This window comes from Pyrus communis, chromosome 13 (genome assembly GCF_041283825.1).
Source record: "Pyrus communis isolate YQ-2024b chromosome 13, ASM4128382v1, whole genome shotgun sequence".
Lineage (NCBI taxonomy): Eukaryota > Viridiplantae > Streptophyta > Magnoliopsida > Rosales > Rosaceae > Pyrus > Pyrus communis.
Window position 1 is genome coordinate 24,777,798 of NC_142577.1, and position 24,394 is coordinate 24,802,191.

Sequence of the window (24,394 nt, forward strand, 5' to 3'; positions counted from 1 at the left end):
CCGTCGAAAGTGAGTAGAAATCCATTAAACTTGTATTCATTGACTTTCATGTTTAAATAGCCATTATTTTATTATTTTATTTAGAGACTCAGCTAGATTTAAACAAATTTATTATATTTAGAATAAATAAGTGTTCTCTTATATTAAAAAAAAAAAAAACATAATTATATATTTATATTATGCATAAATTGTAAAATAAAATTACATATAAAGTAATTAGACATTGGACTTTGGACCCCTCTTAAATTCTAATCTACATACAAATATATAATATTCAAGGTAAATTTTAGTTTTGACAAACAACATAAATTTACCTTGAATATTAAATTTTCTTGAATCAAGTAGAGTTAAACAAAATCATAATATGATTAGGATTGTGTTTAAGGCCGGTCCACCCACCAGACCTCTCACTTTAAAGCTTTCTCACTCATCATCTTCAAAAGCTGGTAAGTAACCTTCTATCCACTCAGCTTCTCTCTCTCTCTCCCCCTTCTCTGCAACTGGTTTTTAATTTCCATGGAGACCTCAATTCTTCCCTCCCCAACACTTCCCACTTTCTTCTCCATTTTTCTCCTCATCTACCTCTCTGCATACTTCCTACTCTTCCGCAACTGGGGCCCAAAACACCGACCAGAAGCATCAAGCTGCCTCATCTCTCTATCCCACGGCACCGCCGCTGCCGCCATGGCCGCCCACGCAATCCTCCGCAGCCACAAAGCCACCACCTTCGCCTCCCCCAACACCCCCACCCAAAACACCGTGCTCGAATTCAGCGTCGCCTACTTCTCCCTCGACCTCCTCCACTACCTCCTCTTCTTCCCCAACGACGTCCTCTTCATCCTCCACCACCTCGCCACCCTCTACGTCTTCACCACCTGCCGTTACGTCGTCCGCCACGGGGCCCACGCCATCCTTGTTCTTCTCCTCCTTGCTGAGATCACCAGCGGCTGCCAGAACGCCTGGACCCTCGCCGGTTTTCGGAGGGCCGGTTCGCCCGCCGCCGCCAAATTGTACGACTTTTTGTCCCCTAAATTCTATGCCTTGTACAGTGTTTTTAGAGGGATTTTAGGGCCAATGTTCATGTACAAGATGGGGGTGTTCTATGTGAGCGGGGCAGCTGACCCCGTGATCCCCAGATGGGCATGGGTTTCTTGGATGGTTGTGATTTCAGTTGCCATTTGTCTTAGTATTTTGTGGGTTTTGAATCTTTGGATCGATTGGTGCAAAAACAAAATGCAAAAGAAAAAGAGGTAGAAATGCCTTGCAGGATGCTCTGTAATTTGCTAATTGTATTTGTATGTATCCCTAAATGTAAATATATAAATCAAAATTGGAACCGTTATGATTCTCGACTTCTCTGCGGTTTACTAAAACATGGGTATTAAAACGATTCCAATACTTAAATTTTTGTGTGTTTAGTAATACAAACGAAGTTTAAAACGGCCTAAAAATCAAGAATCATATCAACTAACGGGGCTAGTTGAGAACTTCAACACGAACCAATCAGAGATAATAATGCTTTTTAATTTCTTATATGATAATGCGTGATTAGCTTAGAATACTATCAGCACGGAATCCCTGTTACATTAGACAGGCTGGTCTTCGCTTATTGGTTGTCATTTATGGAGAAGGGTCCAAACTTCCTATCAGGGTCTCACATCGACTCTTAAAGCCTACGCGCATGAGTTTGATTCTCCCTTGGGGAGCCTATCAACGAGTGTGACTAATATTTGCATGAAATGCACCATAAATTTATCACCATCAGTCGTTACAAAGCACATAAATGACGTGCAATAGACCCTAGCCTATGGAGCTTTTGGAAACTTACTGCAAATTGAGTACAAGTTGCAACACAAATTTAACTTAAATCCGATGTTTATATGCTTACAATCGAAGCATTCGTTGTGTCAGGATTACCGTAGTACTCAAGCTCGACAAAAGTACCTCCTCCTTCTCCCTTGGCAAGTCTTCCCGGATTGACACAAATGCATTTAACCTGATCTTTCTCTTCACCTCTTTCGCCTAGGTTCAGTACCTATACTCAAAAAAGTAAAATCCCCGTTAGCTTCTGTAGGTAAACATTTCAACATCTTGGTTACATATCTCTCAGTCGCAAAATTTAAAACCCAATCTCTATCGGCGCGAGGTGAGGTGCACCTTTCTGTACGACTTATTGGAATTGCTTTGACATTGAAATTGGAATAACCATTTACCTTCACAAAATACTTCATGTCAGAGGGTAAGATGAGAATATCTGGGATCAATGAGATGTTTAGAGCTTCGGGAGCAAGCGAAAAATCCAATGGAGTGTCTTCTGCTGGTGGATACAGAGGATAAAAGCTGTCCCAAAAAAATTGCAAAATAAGTTTAGAATATCAGATAGTAGAGCCCCTCAAACCATATAGACCTACTACCATCATGCGCTAGAACTTCTAAGAGATTAGGACGTGCCTGCGTTGGCTAATTATATGGTTTGCAAGTCTACTCATGCGGTCACTGGTTTTTCCACCCTTAGGAACACGCGAAATCTCTTCTGCACTAAGGTGTTTGAGAACATCCAGAGAGCAGCAACCTATCTTGACCTGAAACCAGAATGTGGATGAAAACTTTGTCCATATCATATCATACTTTGGCTTATCAATGCAACTAAGGCAGGGATCGAAAGATTTGTAACGCCGATAGATAATATAAAATGGTCATGGATAGAGCTCAATCAAGTTACAGTTCATTTGTTTGCCAATCCATCTCTGTTGGCCAACCTTGTCTGCTAAATTAGAATCCAAGCCCTTCAGATAATAAAATTTTGGACTACCAAACTGATAATTCTAGCATCAACACTCATTTTAGCAAATTTACAGAGGCGGTCATTTTAAAGGTAAGTGCTTTGTTACCTGATCTGCCTCGAAAATCCCTGGATTTGTGAGACTGGTTATCTGAGTACGAATGGTAATATCACTTTAGTAAGCATAACTGCAGAAAATTAATGTGTTCTGAATGATGAAAGCTCGAAATCTACAAACATGTACCTGATGCTTAAGATCAGGTGGATGAATATCAAAGGCAGGCTGCACAACCAAGATATTACATTCTATTATCATCTCAATGAATTGTTAACAAATTATTTACCTAAAAAAAAAGGTAAGCAAATTAAACAGATATATATATTACTTTTACTCAAAAGTAACATTACCTGAGGGAAAACAAGATCGTGGTTAGCATCCCGTATAGATGGTACAAGAACAATGCGTGCATGCGAACCCATGTATTCAACATGATCTTGCAACTGAAAATAAGATAAAACGAAAAAGGGCATGAAAACCAACACATAGAGAGAGTTCTTCAGCACAACTATTACACAACGCTCGGAGAACATACCTTTCTAAGAATCTCAGTTTCGAATATTTCATCAAAGCTCCTGTCGACTGTTCCTTTCTTAATTTCTGGATGTTCAGAATCAATAAATGGTCCTAGCTGAGGAAAAAAAAAATCAGTTCGTAAACAACATGAATGGTTCAAGTAGTATAATCTTGTTTAAGAAAAATCCAATTCAAGAAAAGTTGGTACTCACCAATATAAGCAACTGAGGCAGCCTTTTGCTTGCATATGCTAGAAGCTCTTTCAGAGGCTCAAACAATAAGTTGTCTGTTGTGGTAAAAGGACCTGATGCGATGATCTGTTTAAATACAGAAATTATAGGCTACCAAACACTGATAAACAAACTTGCACAAAATTACGAAAAGTTAGAAAAAAAAACAGCAGTAATTAATAAGCCAATAATGTCCACAGTTGCCCCTCATCAAGTAACATAGACTAAAAGCTTGCATACTACTGATAGCTCTAGTTGTTTAATGGACTGATCAGTTGGCAAAATCTCATGATCCAAAGCTTGCTTTTTAGCAGGAGGCAAGTTTGCATCAGCAGCAACAGGTAAAGGGACTGAATCTATCAATTTTGAAGCAATGAAGCAGTGTCCACTAGGATTGGTCCCTTCAAAACCTACTATCTGCAGGAATGCAATCCTTCCATGTTAGATTTAGACTATAGTATTTCAAACTTTAAAATCTGACCATGGTTCTATGTCTTTCATGTCCAATTTCCATACCTGGCCTGGAAATATTGAAAATTGGCTCAAATGTTGTAATTCCATACGAACACGTTGGCCTCCAGAATGCTCTGCACTGTCAAAGATTGAAAGGGAAAGATAAAAACCTTATCTAAAGAAAAAACTATAGATTACCAGAAGTCACTCAGCTGTGTACAGAAGTAAACATAGGTAGTTGTGCTTCACATTTAACAAGTCCTTTCCAAGAGTGTTGCCTGAGGGAAGACTAAGATCCTTAGACACTATTGTTTAATAGCTAAACATATGCAAAGATTGCTTTCCTTGTGTGGATGTTAGTAAACTGTTTCACATGAAGAGTATAAAGGAGCGTCCAGGACTTTCTACCTGCACTGCAACAAGGTGGATTTGTCGTTCAAATGGCCCTCTCCGTCACAACAGATCATGCCAGCAGTAAATATAATTTTCTGAAACAAAACAAGTTTACATCATCAACAGCTTCAGGATGACTTGGAGTTGGAGAGGTTGAGTTTCCAAAACACCTTCCCACTATCGGGGGAGGGGGAGGTACCATACCTGAGACGAAACTGTAGGGTCCAGTGGTTCCTCATACTGGCCAGATGAAACTAATGCAGTTGCATACTTTCGAATTCGGTTTTCAAGTGCGTTAAACTAAATCAGCAAAAGATTAAGTTAGTTCAGAATATATAATTATATATGGAGGTTAAGATCAACATACTATAATAAGTTTCACTTACCCTATCTTCAATTCTATCGTACATAAACCTACAACCTGTTTCAGGTCCTGAACCATGGATTACTAAAGAACACCGCTTTCCAGGTTTAACCTTCCTGATGAATTCATCATCCCCAGGATTCTCATTACCTTCCTTCTCCCCATTCTCTATATTTGGCTTATTATTGATGCTGAATTTCACAACAAACTTGTCTGTTCGTCGCCCAAAGGGAGTTACAAGTCTTGATCGTTTTCCAGAAGAAGGAACGCTCCCAATTGTTTGTGGCGTTGAGTCAGATGTCTCTGAGTAATGGTTCTGAGATTCGGATGGTGGAGTGCTAGGAACCTCGTCCTTTATATCTACATACTCATCATTCAGAATCCTGCACGCAGTTTCTCGTCAAATACTGAATTTTGAAACTAGAGTCACAATAACCCCATATCTACAATCATTCAAGCCACCACAAACACACAAACAACTACAGATATAAACAGAAAAGTGAAAAAACCATATATTGTGCTCACATGTCCACATCTCTGCTTGAGTAGATATGCAGATTGGGCTCTGGTTCATCGATGGCTACTTTCTTCTGTTCTTGCAAATACCCTAAAAACCCATCCATTTCCACATCGTGTACCACCGTTCCATTCATTTGCCTGTCCCAAAATCAAATTTTTGCCGATTATAATTGGCAACACAAGTTAATCACCAAAAAAAGAAAAAAATTGGCAACACAAGTCTGTGTACAAAAATTAATCACTTTCTCTGTTGAGTCAGCGACCATAACAAAAATATAGCCTCAGATACAAAACTGAACCACTCCAAACGTTTTAGTAAAAATCGTAAATTGGGGGAAATTGGGAGAGAGATGAACCTGTTGAGGTAGTAAATTTCCCAGCTCGTAACGAGATCGGAAGGCGAAAGACTCAAATTTATGCAGAATGTAGCACCTAATCGACAATTGAGGCATCAATACGCACTCTTTTGTAAAAATTAGGGATTGAATTCAATTGGGAACAAAAATGCGAAAGATCTTACATTTCTTTAGGATTTCCTTTTCGTCGTCGAAAGTGAAACCGCTGCTGCTGAACTCCTCTTTGATTTGGCCTTCCATGTTGCGCGCTCTGGTTCTCTCTCTCTCTCTCTCTAGGGTTTCAGAAACTGCCACTCTGGGAGTTGCAGAGAAATGGCGGGAAGATTGAGATTTTTGGTGGGTAAAACTGTTCTTTATTTCCTATAATGCCCTTTTTTTATTGTCGATTCCCACGTCTCATGACTGCAACGACATGTCGTTCATAATTTCAGACTAATTGTTCCGTCTTTTGGTACAATTTGGGCCAAAGCGAAAAAGCCCACCTGTAAACATTGGCATTTGTAAGCCAAGCTATATTCACCCCAAAAAATGCCCAACTCTAGTTGAAATCCTTCTTATGAACGTAATGTGGGGTTACCTCACCCAAGCTATAACATGTGCATTTCTATTAACATTATCCAATCATCACGTGATGGTTCAGTGGTCGGAGGGGAATTTCAAGCCCGTATTCTACACGGCATGTTTTGGGTTCAATTCCTGGCCTGGTGATCAAGAAAATGTTAAAATACCTCTATGATTTTTGTCGACTCCTAGAATGGTGGATTGTCGTTGCAAAGCCACTAGCTGATCTCCTTTTTAAAAGAAAAAAAAATATTCATTTGTGCAATTATAACTCGTAATGCGTAAATAAGTAACATTACATGTGATTTTAGTCATAGACATTACTAGTTCTTTGTGATGACTTGATCTTAGTCAATAGTCATGCTCCGAATACCTCCATCACTTGTTTTATCATTCCTCATTTCAATCATTCTGTCAAAATCCTCTATCTGAAATTTTCACTTCTTGTATCATTCCCCATTTCAATCATTCTCTCAAAACCCTCTATCTGAAAATTTCATTTCTGCTATTACACGCTATTGGATCACTAAAGATTGAACCTTCTCCAAATCCGCCATTGTTCTACATCTTCCTTCTTGGTTAGATGCAGTGAGCTCTATGGCTGCCCGACTTTGATTCGTGGTAGTAGTAATGGTTTAAGCTTCATAGGTTAATTTAAGGTCTTAGTTCTTTTACGTAGATTGGATACATATCATGCTATATATGTATGTTTTTAAGTTGTTTGTGCGACTTTTAATTCGGGATTTTATTTTAAATTTTTTTGGTTTGATTTAAAAAAAAATAAATTAAAAAAAATCTGTAAATGGAGATGATTGTGGAAATATCTCTACTGCACGTTGAACAATGCTTGCATACCAAGTAATCTAATTCCCTTTCTTTTTTCTTTTTTTTTCATAGCGTTGTGTTTACATAAACGATTAACGAATTAAACAAATACTATTTGGACATGATTATTCTGCAAGAACTCTCCAAGAGGAGGTCGCCCTTGTCTCAAATCCCATAGTGATCGTCGGACGGTACCAAAAGTCAGTTAATCTAGAAACGCTGAAGGGTTGCCTTAGTGGTCGAGCAACAGTGATCATATCTGTCTAACTTTGAGCTTTGAATATGAGTAGAGATGAATGTTTTGCTGCGGGTAAAATTTGCAATTTAAGAGAAGAATTCGTAGGTTTTCGCTTGCAAGATGATACTCCGTAGGGCACCGATGGGTGCTAGAATCATCAGGGTAACTCCCAGTATAATGCATATCTGAAATAAAACTATAAGTCAGCACTATGAGTGAGCCCGAAGAACAAGTAATCGAAGCAAAAGAAAGCGCAGCATACCCAGTTTATGAACCAAGATAGACTGAAAACTCTCGGTTTGTAGATGGCGAGCCACATGATGCAGGGAAGCTGCAAATTAAGAGCAGCATTGGAAAGTTAGGCTCTATTTGACATGTTATCGAAGCGTTACTGCAAATTCGCAAACCTGAGGAAGGAAAAAGGGTACGTGTGTGTGTGTTTATGTAGGGAAAATGAGAGCATTGAATCCTTTAATTTGCTTACGAAGTATGTAGTTGGGGCAAAAGCAAATCCTCCAAAGAATCCGAGAAGGCCACCAAAGAAAGGGATGGCCATACCGACGACCATGGTAAATGCTTCCAAATTAAGAACACATTATATGGTCAGTACTGAAAATTAGCATGCAAATCAGGAAAGCACTTTGCAGTAGTGAGGAGAATTGTAAGCTAACTCAATGCACGTACCAACATATGTCGTGCGAGTAACGAAGCGAAGGATGAAAGAAGGCTCAAAGTTCATTTTCGTGACGAGAAAAGTTTCAACCATGTCAAAAACTCCCATTGCGAAAACTTGGTAGCTTCCAATGACATGGATCACAACAAACATGTTAGCCGCTGCAATTAGCCAGACAGGTTTTTCGAGTGAGATGAGGACGTTGTCTTCAACAGTGTTTCCGTAAATATAGTAGCCAACAAAAGAAACAGGGAAGTAGCACAAAGCCACCACAATGTATGCCACAATCACTCCTTTCCACATTGGTCCCTTGGAAGGCTTCTCGGGTGTGGAAGGAATCGTTGCTTGGATCTCCAAAACGACGTTGTGGCCGGCATAGGCAAATGCTATCTCTCCCAAACCACTAAAGAAGTTGAAGACAGCTCCGGAATTGGATTTAGCTTTGTAGCTGTAGTCCACATCCGGTGCCTTCCCCCTGTGTATGGCAGCTCCCCATGCAATCGTTGAGTAACTGCATATGATCACAAACAAGATCCAACACAGGAATGGTAAGAAATCGGATCACAAGAAAAAGTAACCCTAAATTTTTGTCAAGGCCAAATGATTGTGCGCAGTAGCGTTTGAATAAACCTACGTATACATACGAACAAGCAAAACACTGTCCACTTCAGTTCGAATTATAAAATTTTGGGAATTTGGTTTGTAATTGGTCTCGATAGCATTACTTGGGAATCAAGAAATCTCTAGAATTAACGATACTAATTGGGGGATTTAATTAATTACCTCAAGGACATGACTGCAGCGGCAAGTGAGATACCAGAGACGGAGTTTAAGTTGGGGAGGTGGGAGATAACAAAGTGGACAGAAGCAAAAATAAAAATCCATAAGGTGAGTTTGATGTCTTTGCAGCTAGGGCAAATCACATCATGGAACTTCTTCAATGATTTTCCTCCTGTGACCATATAGACAATATTGACACCAACTTCCACAACTAGCTGTTGGGGTACCACAACCCAGAGCCCCAGCTTCTCCCCAAAGGCATGCTGTCCCAGCTCGTGGTACCTATCGAACCGCTTCCCCGGCACCATTTCATGCATCTCAACCATTTGCCATAGCGTGTATAGGGTGATGATCCATGACAGAAGCATGACAGCCACACCAGGACCCCTGTGATTTTAATTTGCCAAAAATGGAAAACCCCATTTAATTTTGTTAGGAATCAAAATTCTGTTTGAAATTGGCAGAAAGAGATCATATACAAAAATTGTAACTTTGTAACATTCAATTTGGAATGCATATGGCTAAATGAGGAGTGCCAGAATCGCTACACTACGGGTGTTAATTACAAGATTCCTAATCAAATTATGGGAATGAAAGTCATAAAACAAAACAAAGGGTAGTTTAGCGATGTTCACACTCCCGTTTTCTCCTTGTGCACTCATTTTCTTGTTTCTGCCCCTTGATTTTCCTCTGATTTATTCAGTCCGAAGGTTAGCGAAAATAACTTGCCATGAAACGAACGTATAGACATATACATACCATCCAAGCTCAGACATGGCATACGGAAGGCTGAGGACACCAGCCCCAACCATGGCAGTGACATTGTGGAAAGCCGAGTACCACCATTTGGCGTTCCTAGCAGAAGTGACCGGAAGCCAATCCTCAATCTTCTTCTGCCTCGCCTCTTCGGCTTCCATCGATGATTCTGCCATTCTCTCTCTCTCTCTCTCTCTCTCTCTCTCTCTCTCTCTCTCTCTCTTCTCACCAACAGATCGAACTCATAAATGGCAGAAAAATGGGACGATGATAGCATAACTTACACAAAGCCATGACCTTTGTTTATATACTAGTCAGTAGAATGCAAGAATGCCCAAAATAGCAAACGCGTTGGCCAGATTAGGAAAAGGAAAGCCTTCTGTTTAGGGGGGAGTCTTTGATCTGGATGACAGTATGGAAAATTACCACCAAGCCCCCATTTTCTCACTCCTAGTCCTTGACAACTTGCTCTAGCCGTAAACTCCAGAGGGTTCAAATGTAAAATTACCTGTGAAAGCCAACAGTCCCTCCAGCCTAACGGTCTCCAAACTCCTGGGGGGACTTGACCTCTGAGACCCTTCAAACATGGTTCCAGGGGGACCATGTCCTTGTCTTTAAGACAGGCTCCCACATTTCTCTCTCTCTCTCTAGGGCATCCCATCCACATACTATGCTTATCGGTGGCATTATTTTGGTGATCTCGTCTCTTTTATTTTTTTATTTATTTTATTGTTATTAAGATATTTTTTGAATAGGTCGAATGCATAATCTATCATAATTTAAACCGCTAACCAATCATAACCCTAACTCATTTTTTGTTTATGTTTAATAGCTAGGACTTAACTTATGTCAACGTGTCATGTCGAGAGCGAACTTTGAGTTCCACATTGAATTTGCATCCTCCTATTTGTAATTTGGGAAATTTGGGTAACTGAAAAATGGAAAAAGAGAAGAAAGTTGAATACTGTACGAAATTTCTTCTGGCAGATGACTCCTGTAAAGAGGAATTCTGGCTGGTCTATCAAGTACACATCATGTTACAGCAAACTAAGAAATCAAATTTGTGGACGGAAACAAATCAGCAATATATGTTAACGCGAAAATGACAAACATCTTGAACATCACCTTTACATACGTGATCTGCTTTAGTGTTTGTGATAATCTGAGTTTTAAGTCGATTTTACAGAATCGTAGAGCAGATTGTGGTTGTTAGCAGTAATCTGATATCGAAAGCTTTACAGAGGTATGAAAGACAGAAGCGAATTCAAAGCATTCGCGAATATATTCATGTCTCTAACCAATAGTTTGATGAAAAGAAAAACGAGAACAGCAGGGAAAACACAATATGCACAGATACTATAAAACATGTAACCCTTTAACATTTCTTGAACATTATTCAGACAACTTTTACAACTGGTATGAAACTATGCACATATCCACAAAGATTATAAAAATATGTGATCGGTAAGGAGGGAAGGGATAATAAAGAAAGAAGTGTATCGATAAAGAAAAACTTTTTGAGAACTCACCACAGTTCTAATCTATCTATAGGCCTAAGCAAGAACACCAACCCGTTTATACATTCTGATCAAGTAACTAGAGGACCGGAGTGTTTGTGACTTTGATTCGACCAAGTGGAGCTAATTGATTCGTTCACATCCAGGCCTTGCGCGCCAACAGACAAATATTGGTTTATTAACTTCTTACTGAGGGAATTATGTTTGAAGCTCGCTTGTGGATGTGGTGGTTTGCCATTTGAGCTAGAGGATCCCAAAATGTCAACACCCTTCTCTTTGTCCATGAAAGTAGGGGAAGACAGTGACTCAGCTGGAAAAGCCAAATGAGGCCTTGCCTGAATCACACCGTGTGATAAACCAGCAGTAAATTTCATTTTAGTGTATGGGCTCGGAAGAAAACTCCTTACAGAAACTGTCCTTTTGTTGTTTGGGAGGGAGGAAGATTTGGCATACATCTGCCGAAGAGGGATTGGATTGTCGTCCAAATCTACGCAGGTGCTAAATGACTCCACAGAATCATTATCTCTTAAGTATATGCTAGATTCCTTTTTTTCTTTCCTCCTCCGCCATTGAAGAAGAAACTTAAGGCGCCTTGCAGCATAAGTTACAGAACTTGACTTCTTATTGTTTACTGTGTTGGGTGAGCCAAACTGTCTTAGCTCACCTGAGAATGTGTTGAATTGCACGCCTGACTGATCGCAATTGGCATCAGAAGCATTGTCAATGCCCGTGTATAAGAATATCTCTGCATCAGGAATTCTGAAAGAGGTTCCCGGACTGCCTCCAATACCCTGCATTCTCAAATGGGAAACAAGGGCGCTCCTTGCTTTACGGTCCTGACGATTGGAGATCCCTCCAGCTGAAATCAATTCCTTGATCAGAAGTTCGGACGAAGCTGACTTTGGCCTTCGTTTAAGAATATCTAGAGGGGTCATGCCGCCAGAGTCACGGATGTTCAAATCAATTGATGGAACAGTCATGAGGAGTTCCACCAAATTAGATTGAACATTCTCAATTACAGCCATGTGAAGAGCAGTTCGTCCATCATTGTTCTTAACATTAACAACGTCCTGCAAGTTCGCAATATCACCACATACTAATTGCTTAATGAGCTCAATCTGTTTGTCCAGTGGCCGGAAACCAGGGCTTCTGAAACCAGACACTGCCAAATGCAGAAAGGTGTCTCCATAATTGTTTGATGACGTGGTTAACGAGGGAGATGCACGAATTAGGACATCCACCACAGCCAAGTGACCCCTATAAGCGGCCACGTGTAGAGCTGTGTTCCCTTGATTATCTACTATTGTGATGGTATCGAAGAATGCTATTATATACTCAACCACCTGCACGAAAGGATGATCAAACTTCAACATTAACATTGCAAGTAATAGTTCAATGATTAAAAGAAAGTACAAAAATCAGTCAGCAAAGACACTCTGCATGTTCATCAACCGATGAATGATATATTCACAGGTTCGAATCTTTATATAACCGAGCAAGAAATGAATTAAACAGAAGAAAAAGAGACTTCCTTTCATGTATAGAAAGAGTATTTCAGTCAAGTTTTGGTGCCCGTGAGGACATTAAATTTGGTGAGCAGCCATCACGATGTTGAAGCCAAATAAGCACACACATAAACTGAAAAAATAAGAAAATAAGTGAAGAAAAATCTTTCCGTCTTCTGTAAACCTTACTAAGTATCACATCCAGAGTAACTTCAATTACATCAACATTCTACGAAACGATACCAAAGTAACCGAATTCAATCATCTAACAAGGTAACAAGCATATATGTGACCTCACCTCAACCTGCCCTCTGCCAGAGGCTGTATGCAAGATGGTAGATCCCTGAGCATCTCTATAAGCCAAAACATCCTCACAATCCCCAAGCAGGTCCCTCAAAATCTCCAAATTGCCACCTCTAGCAGCGGCATGAACCGCCCGGTTCATCATTTCCCACTTGAAATCCGATGTAACATCACCCAACCTCTCTTCAAGTTCTCCATTACTGAGGCTAAACCTTGGAGACACTGAGAAATCAAGCAGCAGCCTGAAAACCTCAGAGTTCTTGCTCCTGGCAGCAGCATAGAAGATGTCAGTGACTCCATACTCTCCTTCTCCAAAAACAAGAAGAGGGTCTCTCCCCAGCAACTCCCTGACAAACCCTATATCGCCAGCCGAGGCCGCAGTGTAGAGAAGCCATCCACCGTAGCCGGCTCTGATGAGAGAGTTGTGTCCCCTCTGCATTTGGCACTCGTGGAGGAGCCTCTTGGCAACTTGTGACCGGCATTTGGCAACATCATCGAACTGAGCCTCGTCGTCCCAGACAGTTTCAAGGCGGTGGATGCGGCGCAATGAGGTCAGCTTGATGAGGAGGTTGGTATCAAGGTGAAGAAGCTCACTGACCAAATCATATAAGCCATTGGCTGCTGCCCAATCGATTGGTGATGCATACCACCATTGGTCTCCGGTGCTTTCCCACCTTAAAGGGAAGTAAGATGGTGGCATTGTAACACAAAAAATGGCTACCAAATACTCAAATAGCAACTCTCAGAGGAATTTAGTCAAACACATGGAGGCAAAACACAAAACCCAGAAAAACAGAGCACGCAAGAGCAAATCAGAGATGAGACACAAAGCGAAAGTGGAAGGGCCCAAAAGGGTAAGAAAGGAAGTTCATTTTGGTGTGGAAAGTTGCAGAAAAGCTAAAGATTTAAGCTTTTTATTGGCTTGAAGGTATAAAAACCAATGCAACTGAGTTTGTTGAACCAAAAAAAAAAAAAAAAAAACAGATGGAAGAAGTGACCCATCAACTGTATGAGAACAACATGCAGTTTTGGATCAAACCCAATAAATTGTGTACTGAGAAATTGAGATTGGAGGACTGGGAGGAGAAGATAAAGCAGGAAAGGCCACTGTTTCCAGATGAAGCTCTGGAGGTGAAAAGATAAGCAGGGGAGAGGAAAAGTGAGGAGATTATAGGAAGATAATAACAAAACAAGAGGAAAATGGCCACTTGATTTGATGGGGATTTTTGGAGGGTATTTTACTAACTTATATGGTGGAGGGAAAGTTACAGACAAAAGCATCGAATGATACAGATTAGCTTTGGGTCCCTGAGAGTCCAGTGCGGATTGAGAATTGAAGTGACAGAGTGAGAGAGAGAGAGAGAGGGTGTTTTATAATGTTTGCATAGGTGACTGGTGACGGACCAAACTAGGAGAAAGTAGTTTGTTCAACTGTTTTTGAGGACATTTTTTATGAAGGGATAGATTTCAAACGACCGGCGGTGCCGGTTCAATCGACTCTTGGTAACAGCTGCTCGGTAGTCTTCCGTTCGCCCAAGACACACACAAGAGTCAGTTTCACACATGCATAGCACTTACCCAAGAGTTGATCGTGTTAGTTGAGCTGGGTACTCCCGTCCCTTAATTTTAAGGAATTTTATCATTACTTTGATGTTATTTAAAAAGATGGTCACTTAGTACTACGGTCTGGTGGTATTCATTTTCATTTGAAAGTGAGAGGTCTTACGTTTGAATCTCGTGTTTGGCGAATTCGATACCAAATTAGGCTATCCATTATGTGGTTTAGTCAAACTCTCCCTCCCTTTAGTATAAAAATATTAATGTACTCATAAAAAATAAATAAAAATAAACAAGGGGTCAAGTAGGGCAGAAGGAAGGGTCGAGGGGTCACACCGAGGGTCGGGGTATACTATGGTAGGGTTGTCCTAATAATCAAGGTGTATAAATAGAAAGTTGGGAGGTTGGTTTTTAAATGAGAGGACAAAATGGCATGTGCACAGTTTGATTTGTTGTCGTTGAGAAACATGAATGCATGTATCTCCCATTTCACTACACGCTCATGAGAACTTCGGCACTTCATCGTTAACTGTCACTAAAGCCAATAATAAATTGGGAGTTCATCAAAAGTGGGTGGCAAGGGCAGAGTCAGAAAATTTCGTAAGTGACGGCTATAACTTTTGTTTCCTTTGTAAGCCTAATGGGGTGGACTAACTTCTTTTTCACTAATTAGGAGAAAGGGATCGAAAATCGCACTAAGTTATAGTCTAAGGGTACGTTTTTACTCACTATTCTCAAATAGTGGTAATGGTCATTAACCTATTTATTATTGTTAAATGAGTTTAAATTTTGAGAAATCATAGCTAAAAGAACGGCTTTGTCGCTTGGTGGGTGGTCAGAAAGGAAGAGTCATAAGAACTTTTTTTAATTTATGAATACAGACAATGTCCTTAGTTGTTAGAAAGAAAAAAAGTTAAGAAGAGTTTCAAAGAAAGTTAGTACCAATAGAATAGTTGGAGGGTAACATGACTTAGCAAATTAGTGTGGTGCTCCAGTGCAGCTTTAATTCACGTTCATTTTATTGTTTGTTCAAAAAAAAAAAAATTAACGATCATTTTTTAACATATTAGTGGATCACGAGACAAGTTTAATTAAGTGAAATTCATATAATCTTTATTTGTTTATTTGAGATAGAGAGAAGGAAAGATGAGTTAGGGTCCACGTGATCCAACAATATCTCGAAATGCAGCGTCACCTTCTAACAAACAGTCAAAAGATTCGTCCAGGATAACAACGACAAATGCAAACCAAGAAACGGATAACCCCATCTATCCAATCATCTATGTCTAAAATTTCAATGAATTTAGCAAGTTGTCCAACTTAAGCCAATCCTTAACGACCCAAGTGCGGCGTCTGTAGTACTCTCCCCCAATGCAAACAAAGCCGGCGTGTCCAGAACGCAATTTCACCGGAGATGATGTAGAAGCTGAGGTCTTTCACTCGGTGTAAATTCTTGATGGGATTTCACCACTACAACAATAACCCAGCCTTATATAATCATACGACGCCATTGCGCTAAATCTTTCGTTAGGTTCAAATACTCCATATATTTTTTATGGTCTCTTTCAAATTCTTCCCAAGTCTTCTTCTACACCTTCACCACAAACCTTCTCGTCATAATCACATATTCTAACCGAAGCATATAAATCTTTAATTCACAAGTCCAAACCATCATAACCGAATTTCTCTGTTGATAAGGAATAAACCACCTTAGCTAGCATAGCTGCAATGATTTATTAAACTTAGCATAATAAACTTACCGCTACCCTACAATATATGTTTGCCAACCCAACGAGAATCGGGCTTGAAATCAAACACCGTTAATTGTCTTCGGGTTGGCAAACATCACAATGCTTATGCTAACCAAAGAGAATAATAGCAAGCAAAATAGCAAACAAGGAATCGAGGGTAGAAGCAAAATAAGAGAAACACATTCCATACGACAACCCCATCATTTTTGCCTTTATATTCAAACTTTTAAAAACTAGAGTACAAAATGCCATATTAGCGTTTTAATCAGCAAAACGGGTAGGAGAAGAGGAACTCATAAAACTGACAATGTCCAAAGCATAAAAAATAGAAAACTCCGAGAGGACTCACGATAACACTTCTTATTCTGAACTCCAAACGATAACACTTGAAAAGCCTAGAGACACTCAACACTTAGGAAAATAAAAGCCTTGGATCCTCAAGGATTATAGATTTAGCAGGTGGACGCTACGTGCACGATCAAGTCAACCACCCGGGAACTGTAACCCCACTCATTGTCGTACCATGAGACGAGCTTAACAAAGTTATCGTTCAATGCAATTCCAGCCTTGGCGTCAAAGATGCTTGACCTGCAAGAGCACCAAAACACCTAATTAGGCTACATTCACGGTATCTACCAAACAATCAGCAAAAACTACATAGGAGAGCATAACAATCCCACGTTTTTTATGGGGCAAACTTCGATTCAAAACTGTTTTAACATATTGACAATGGATAACAACACCAAATTCATCAAAAATGGATTTAATATTTTACCTGCTGTCACCAATGAAGTCAGTGGACACAACATCATCTTCGGTGTATCCCAAGATACCCTTCAGCTTGCCCTCAGACTCCTCTCTGTTCATGACAGAATCACAGATAAAAAATAGCTCCACAACAACGTCATGGTTATTTAAACAGCTAAAGGATACCAAACATATAGAAGAACAGAGCAAAGCTTACTTGATAGCAGCCTTGATCTGGTCATAGCTTGCAGGCTTCTCAAGCCTGACAGTAAGGTCAACAACTGAAACATCAACAGTGGGCACACGAAAAGCCATTCCAGTCAATTTTCCGTTAAGTGCTGGGAGCACCTTTCCGACAGCCTTCATAAAACACACAACATACAAACACATTAGTCAAGATAGCATTGCAAGACACCTTAAAAGAGACAGTCAAATAGTAAAGAGCATTGCTAATCAAAATTCACCAATTACCTTGGCAGCTCCAGTGCTGCTAGGAATGATGTTGAAGGAAGCAGCACGTCCACCTCTCCAGTCCTTCTGTGATGGACCATCAACAGTCTTTTGGGTGGCTGAATAACAAGGTAAACATAAACTTAGGTTAGTTTCAAATTCAATTCATGTTATAAAAAAACCTACAACTTCAAAACTCAACGAGTCAAAGCTCACCAGTGATGGAATGCACTGTGGTCATGAGACCCTCAACAATTCCGAACCTGTCGTTGATAACCTATGAACAATTGAAAAGAAAAACAAGGTAAATCGCAAACATTCACTAGTGCTGAAAGCAGTAAGCACCCATAACAACAAACAGACTCAAACCTTGGCAAGGGGAGCAAGGCAGTTGGTGGTGCAACTAGCATTGGAAAGAATGTGGATGTCTGGCTTGTATTCCTTCTCATTCACACCGACAACGAACATGGGAGCATCCTTGCTGGGGGCAGAGATGATAACCTTCTTTGCACCTCCCTGGATACGAAAACCAAACAATTCAGCACGACAACTTAAAAGTAAACATCTAAAACCATGTGAACTCCGCATACATAGACAAGATCACCATAGAGGCTACAACAGATCAAACAAAGGTTACTTCAGAAGTAACAACTAAAAAATTCCAAATGCCTGCATCTGATGTAAGATCTATTAACGAAATCATAATCACTATATAGGCTACAACAAGAAGTAAGCCTAAATAATCAAAAAAGTACTTAGTGAATTCCAAATGCCTAACACAGATACAAGAAGCGCAATCACAATATGGACAATCATGATAAACCACCATAAATTTCACATGCTATTTTCTTAAATCAAAGCATGCCGTACGGATCAAAGCAATAATATCATAAAACTAATGGAAAGAGAGTAAACCTTGATGTGGGCAGCGGCTTTCTCCTTGTCAGTGAAAACACCGGTAGACTCAACAACGAAGTCAGCACCGGACTCACCCCACGGGATCTCCTCTGGGTTCCTGTAAGAGACCGAGCAATTAAGCATTGAAATCTATGAAACAAATCAAACATAGCACCAAAAAACAACAAAGTGGGTTCTAAGCTAAGTTCAATAACTGAGAGTAAGAAACAAATTGTACCTGATCCCGAAAACGGTGACGGGCTTCTCACCGAAGAGAAGGGTCTTGGAGTCCTTGACCTTGAGCTCATGGTGCTTCCATGGACCATGGACTGTGTCGTACTTGAACATGTAGGTCTAAACACAAAAACAATCACACAAATCACTAATCAAATCCGAAACCAAAAACCCAAAACCCTAATTCTGAAAACCCTACAAAATAACACAAAAAACTTCAAGTAAATAACTCACCATGTAGTCGGTGGTGATGAAGGGATCGTTGACAGCGACAAGTTCAACATCATTCCTCTGCAGAGCGACCCTAGCAACCAATCGTCCGATTCTGCCGAATCCTAAACCATTTCAATTCAAATCTCAATCAATTCACAGATCAAATCACAAATGAACAAACCAAAAATCAAAACTCAAGGCGCCATGGATCTAATCATCACCGTTGATTCCGATCTTGATCTTCTTGCCAGATGTTGCTGATCGATACAAACAAGAACAACACAGAAATGGTCAGAAAAACACAAAAAAATTACAGAAAAATCAACAAAAAAAAAAACACAAGATCTGCAGCAAAAACGGCGAAATCGAAATCAATAATTGAGAATCGAGATCAATAGATCAATACCCATGATGATTGTAGAGAGAGAAAGTATAGTCTAGAGAGAGGCAGATAAGAAAGCTGATTGAGGGTTTTAGAAGGTAGTGTGAGAGAGAGTGAGTTATGAGTGAGTACATATAGCGGCGAAGGGGCAAAAGTAAAACCAGTGGGTGGTCCTGATCACGTGCAGTTGTTTTTATTTGACCGCTGCTTACGTTTAGGGCTTTGTATTAACCGCTGATTTACTATTAGCCGCTGGATTTCCGCTCTCCCGCCGTTAGGTCACGCGACGAATCCGCTTTGGAGATTTCGCATTCATGGGAAGTGCGTGGTGAGCAAGGTGGTCTGGGTGCACGTTGCGCGCGTGAGGGTGGGGTCCGCGCTTTTCTTTTTCTTGGAATATGCGGACCACGATGCGGTGTAGAAGATGACGTGGCGAAATTGAATTGGGCTTGATAAGTGAAAAGTCCAATTGGAAAGAGTGGTTCAGGATCCTCTATTGATTTTAAACCTGGTTTGGTACTGAGGTGATTCTGAAAAAAGCTGGTATCAAAAAAAGCTGGGAGCTGTTTTTGTGTTTGGTAAACATTCAGCTTCAGCTTTTTTTCACAGTTTTGGGTGAAAAAAGCCAAAAACAAGAAGCTGCAAAACCTAGCTTTGAAAAACTGGCTTTTTTTCACATCTGTTTTACATAAAAGTTTACCAAACACTATAATACTGCTTTTTTTTTTCAAAGCACTTTTACAAAAAAGTTTACCAAACACTCTGCTGCTTTATTTCACAGCTGCTTATTCTTACAGCACAGCAGAAGCAGCTTTTTTTCAAAGCACAGCAATACCAAACCAGCCCTTAAAAGGCTGAACCGGCTGAGCAGACAATTATGATCGTTGAAATTTGATCTAACTGTTATAAAGAGGAGGTCTTTTAAAGTTATAATAATTGTAACCGTTAGATTAAATTTCAAACGGTTACGATTTATTGCCCAGCAGACTCAGTTTTTTAAAGGTCATACGAGGATCTGATCCGGAAAGAGTGGCGTGGGAATGAGCTCATGTGAGCTTGAGCTTTTAGGATTACCGGTCAAAATTGACCTAGGGTAAATACAACTTGCGGATGTTCTAGATAATTCTATGGTTTTTCCAACTTTTTTTTTACGGTTTTATTGCGAGGAAGATCATGTTCACATGTCATTTTAAGTAATTACCTTTAAATTTAAGAAAAATTAATGAAAAATTTTGAAAACTTTAAGTTTTAATGATAAGGACAAAATAAAAGGTAAAATAAATAGTACATAATTGATTTTTTAGTGTAAAAATATGGTTTTTCATTAAAGTGAACAGTACTTCGAGCTTTTTGTTAAAACTCCCTTTAATTTACTTAATCTCAACCTTCTAATGCACTTTGTTGGCATTTCGAACAAATGCATGTCTATGAGCTTATTTGAAAATACATTTAAAATACTCAAAACGTTTTTAGGGAAATTGTTTTTGGGTTTCAAAAAGACTTCAAGTGTTTTTGGAAGAAGCACCATATTATGTTTCTTGCATGAAGCACTTTAAATATTTTTCCAAAAATCACTTGAATTTTTACTAAAAATTGATTTCAAAATCACCTTTACAAAAAATATTTTCAATTCTTTTAAAAGTACTTTTGAACCTTATTATTTGTGGAGTGTGGAGTGATTGAATTTGTGTGGTTTTTCTTTAGGAGTTGTTAAGTGGGCTAATTTCATAACAATGGACGCCAAACTTTTATTTGTCTTCAAGTTTGCACTAAGATGGAGCCCACTAAATTTGTGGTGGTTCAACTCCCATATGCATGTTTTAGAAGGGCTTCAGACATAACCTTTGATGTGGCATATTCTTTTATTTATTCGATTTAACGGTTTAAAATTAATAAGGTATGTAAGAAGTAAAATGTGTATATTAATAACACTACCCAAGCAATAATGTATTTTTTATGACAACTTGGCAAATATTAAACTATTTGATTAGACGTAGCAAAAACAAATTTTCCTCGAGCAATTAACAAATCAAATAAATCAAGTAACCAATTAAATAATAACGAATATAACACCTTTTGAAATTGATTTAACAATGCTCTCAAAGTTGATTTTTTTTTTTTTTTTTTTTTTTCAAGAAAAGCGAATAGTTGAAGGCTTAGCTACAATAGTCTACTTTTTCGGATCTTAGAAAAACTCACATAAGTACTTTAGTCTCTTCATGACCATCATCGTGTAATCCGCGAACACCAAAAATTGAACTCATGATGTGTTATGTGAAATATAAATCTGAAATTCGTCCCAACCACTGAGTCATCTCATGGTAGCTTTATCGAAGTTGATGTCGAAGTTGGAACTTGGAACACACTCTAAAAGGCACAATTCTGCTGCAAAGCAAACTCCACAAGAGAATTTTGAAAGATTGTTGTTGTCATGCCTTACCCATGGATGATGATGCATCAACTCACTCACAACCATTGCGAATTGACCTTTAAACTTTATCAAATAACTACTAGTATTATAGACAGTATGCGCAATCATCCATTCCAAAGTTGGAATAATTTATATACGAGACAATATGTATTTTTACTGTCCCAATATCATAACCATAATGGTTTATTTTCTTTTTCACAACTCAATTTTAATGTTCGTCTCTATCAGAAAAACGATGATAACTCAATAATTGAATCATCGTGATAGTGTTAATTTTTGTCATAATCGTTGATTTATTTTATACATCAGGTTGACTAAACAATTATTTATTTTAATTGACTATTACAATAATTAAGGGAATAAGAAAATTCCGAGCCAAGGATGGATGGGGGGGAAACCAAATACTCTATCCACTAGAACATAAGTATCATTCTAAGTGATAGATTGGAAAGAAAAAAAGGTAGTAAAAAATTTATGAACAAGTGATGGATTACTCTGGTGATTATAGTACGTTTATATGAAGTGGATTTGGACTTCGACCTATATATTCTGGCTTTTATAAATTTTTAAAAATTTGGTGGGTAAAAGTTTGACATCATTCCTCCTGCATGGGCAATGCTTTGCCACAATCGTGCTATCAAATTATTCTTGCTAAAAATAGTATTAAGTTTCAAATTCAATCAGAATCTTTCAACACAGAAAATAAAATACCTAAATATATAGCTAGGCGTGCATGAAACATCACCAACAACCAGGTAGAGGCGTCGATTGACGACCGATTGGTAGGTAAGCATTTTCAATAACAAAAGTCAACCATGAAATGAAATGAGAGGCTCAAGAGCAATGGCTAAGTAATTAATCAGTAAGTAACTTGTAGTTTAGTTTGTTAAGCGTATTTGTTTTTGTATTCGAAACTCTATTAAGAATTTTCATAATTTAGATGAACCGGTGTAGATTATCTTATCAATCGTTAAAAAAAAATAAATCTTTTTTAAACATTAATTAACATAAAAACATTACCCTACTCTAACTCAACACACACTTAGAGCTCGTTTGTGACTATTTTTGCAAACTCAATATGCTAATAACTGTGTTTTGCTAAAAAGTTGAATAAAAAAAATCGAGTGCTTCTGAAAAAGCATTTGAAAGTTCTTCATAAGTTTTAAGTTTACTCTAAAGAATACTTATCCGACTTAGAAGTCAGTTTTAAGTTTGTTCTTCTTATTATAGTTAAAATTACTTTTGATTGTCAAAAAATACTCTTATACAAGCAAATCCAAAACTTAATCATGCTAAAAAAACTCAATGAATTTGTTACAAAATTGAACACACACTCAGAGCTTGTTTGTGACTATTTTTGCAGTCTTAATATGTTCATTATTGCTTTTGTTAAAAAGTTAATTTTTTTTTTTTAAATGCAAGTACTTCTGGAAAAACATTTGAAAGTTCTTCATAAACATAAACATAATATGGCTTCACTAAAGAATATTTATTTTGGTTAAAAACACTTTTGATTGTCGAAAAACACTCTTAACCCTTATACAAGCGATCCAAAACTTAATCATGCTAAAAAATAATCAATCAATTTGTTACAAATTATATCAGACGTGCATGATGACATAGAACAGGGACAAGACAGTGATCCAATCTTGTCAGTGGCTTTGTTTAAAAACTTGTTGAGATCTGCTAAGTTCTATGCCAAAAAAAATAAAAAACTAAGAATATTATGTGTCGCCCAATGATCGATGAACTATTTGAAGGAAGCTGGGAAGGGAACAATTGAATAAAGTCAAAGGCAGATGCCAGAAATTGCATTAAAATTTGCAGCCGACGGAGCAGGAGAGAAAGCGAGAAAAACAATAGGAATATAACACAGAGTTACCTCCAGTTACCCAGCTCATGATGTTTGAACGGATGGAGGGATAGATAAATCCTAATTTGATAGCAAAATTCTCAATGACTTGGATTATGAGTATATGGCACGAGTGTTGTTATATATAATAAAGTGACTCAATAGTATACGAGAGCTGGAAACTCAATGAAACCAAAAGGCGTGGTCCAAGATAAAGAAATGACAACAATGAACATGAAGGTGGGTCTCGATTTGTGGTCAAGACGGATAATGTGACGACGAGTGACTTCTTTGTTGGATGCATCATGCCTTAGGCAAGGGCAAGGGATGATATACCTTCGGCTAGGTAGTCTTTTTAGTTGTTTTGGGCTCCGACCCAGTCCAAAATTTAAAAAGGGGATACAATCCGATTTTGGGCCGGATTACTGTGCTACTTGTACTTGAGCATTGTTCTAACAATATTATGGCACACTTGGGTATAGTCACATTGGTTAGAACGGATGTACTTTTTTTACGCACATGAATAGCTCATGTACTATAGAAGCGCGAGGAATCAAATTGTTAGACTTCTATCGTATTATGTTACTCAAGAGTTCATTCTCATGATTATCCATATGCAAGAAGCACATAACTGGTCCAGAATGGCAGAAAGCACTTTTCATAAAAATGTTTTTGAAACCAATTCTTAGTTAAAATGCAAGTTAATCCTAGAAAACACTTAAAGTATTTCTCGCAAAAAGCACATAACTGGTGCTTATTGTAAGAAGCACTTCAAGTTCATTTTAAAATCCAAAAATATTTTATGTTAAACCGTTATCAGTCATTTTAAAAACACTTCCAAACGAGCCCAGGCGAAAAAAATTTCGTTGAATAGACATGTACGAAAGAACTTCCATAGACCCATTGGGCCAAAATGTGGGGCTCAATTAACTTGTAAATATGGTGAGGACCCAAACAGAAACTTAGTCAAATAGTTCCTCAGGGAAGGCCACAAACTTTGAACCGAAAATTTAGAATTAATCGGAATTTGGATAAAAATAGGTCAAGGCTG

The 24,394-nt window shown here is 38.6% G+C and overlaps 4 protein-coding genes and 1 pseudogene across 5 annotated transcripts; 1 reads left to right on the top strand and 4 right to left on the bottom strand.

Moving 5' to 3' along the window:
* Positions 1-386: 386 nt before the first annotated feature.
* LOC137738193 (TLC domain-containing protein At5g14285 pseudogene) lies at positions 387-1,352 on the top strand (annotated as a pseudogene). The gene has a single exon (XR_015954822.1). The product of XR_015954822.1 is annotated as a TLC domain-containing protein At5g14285 pseudogene (transcript).
* Positions 1,353-1,729: 377 nt separating this feature from the next.
* LOC137738232 (uncharacterized) lies at positions 1,730-6,017 on the bottom strand. The gene is made up of 16 exons (XM_068477863.2): positions 5,836-6,017; positions 5,672-5,747; positions 5,322-5,453; positions 4,819-5,179; positions 4,637-4,732; positions 4,448-4,527; positions 4,103-4,178; positions 3,827-4,003; positions 3,569-3,673; positions 3,376-3,471; positions 3,191-3,283; positions 3,027-3,065; positions 2,892-2,933; positions 2,452-2,582; positions 2,214-2,340; positions 1,730-2,035 (listed from the first exon to the last, which is right to left on the bottom strand). Exons 1-16 carry the CDS (start codon positions 5,909-5,911, stop codon positions 1,877-1,879), a joined length of 1,866 nt encoding a protein of 621 aa, XP_068333964.2. The 5' UTR covers positions 5,912-6,017; the 3' UTR covers positions 1,730-1,876.
* A 1,067-nt stretch (positions 6,018-7,084) lies between these two features.
* LOC137738428 (lysine histidine transporter 2-like) lies at positions 7,085-9,785 on the bottom strand. The gene is made up of 6 exons (XM_088682647.1): positions 9,508-9,785; positions 8,752-9,135; positions 7,980-8,479; positions 7,780-7,871; positions 7,558-7,626; positions 7,085-7,480 (listed from the first exon to the last, which is right to left on the bottom strand). The coding sequence occupies exons 1-6, from the start codon at positions 9,678-9,680 to the stop codon at positions 7,382-7,384; spliced, it is 1,317 nt and encodes a 438-aa protein (XP_088538773.1). The 5' UTR covers positions 9,681-9,785; the 3' UTR covers positions 7,085-7,381.
* A 1,073-nt stretch (positions 9,786-10,858) lies between these two features.
* On the bottom strand, positions 10,859-14,254 carry LOC137737477 (uncharacterized). The gene is made up of 2 exons (XM_068476969.2): positions 12,825-14,254; positions 10,859-12,364 (listed from the first exon to the last, which is right to left on the bottom strand). The coding sequence occupies exons 1-2, from the start codon at positions 13,527-13,529 to the stop codon at positions 11,093-11,095; spliced, it is 1,977 nt and encodes a 658-aa protein (XP_068333070.2). The 5' UTR covers positions 13,530-14,254; the 3' UTR covers positions 10,859-11,092.
* Positions 14,255-16,324: 2,070 nt separating this feature from the next.
* Positions 16,325-19,419, bottom strand: LOC137737966 (glyceraldehyde-3-phosphate dehydrogenase 2, cytosolic). Its single transcript, XM_068477560.2, has 11 exons — positions 19,085-19,419; positions 18,900-18,935; positions 18,700-18,800; positions 18,470-18,585; positions 18,250-18,349; positions 17,704-17,850; positions 17,551-17,611; positions 17,356-17,453; positions 17,102-17,244; positions 16,913-16,996; positions 16,325-16,725 (listed from the first exon to the last, which is right to left on the bottom strand). Exons 1-11 carry the CDS (start codon positions 19,086-19,088, stop codon positions 16,590-16,592), a joined length of 1,026 nt encoding a protein of 341 aa, XP_068333661.1. The 5' UTR covers positions 19,089-19,419; the 3' UTR covers positions 16,325-16,589.
* Positions 19,420-24,394: the final 4,975 nt, after the last annotated feature.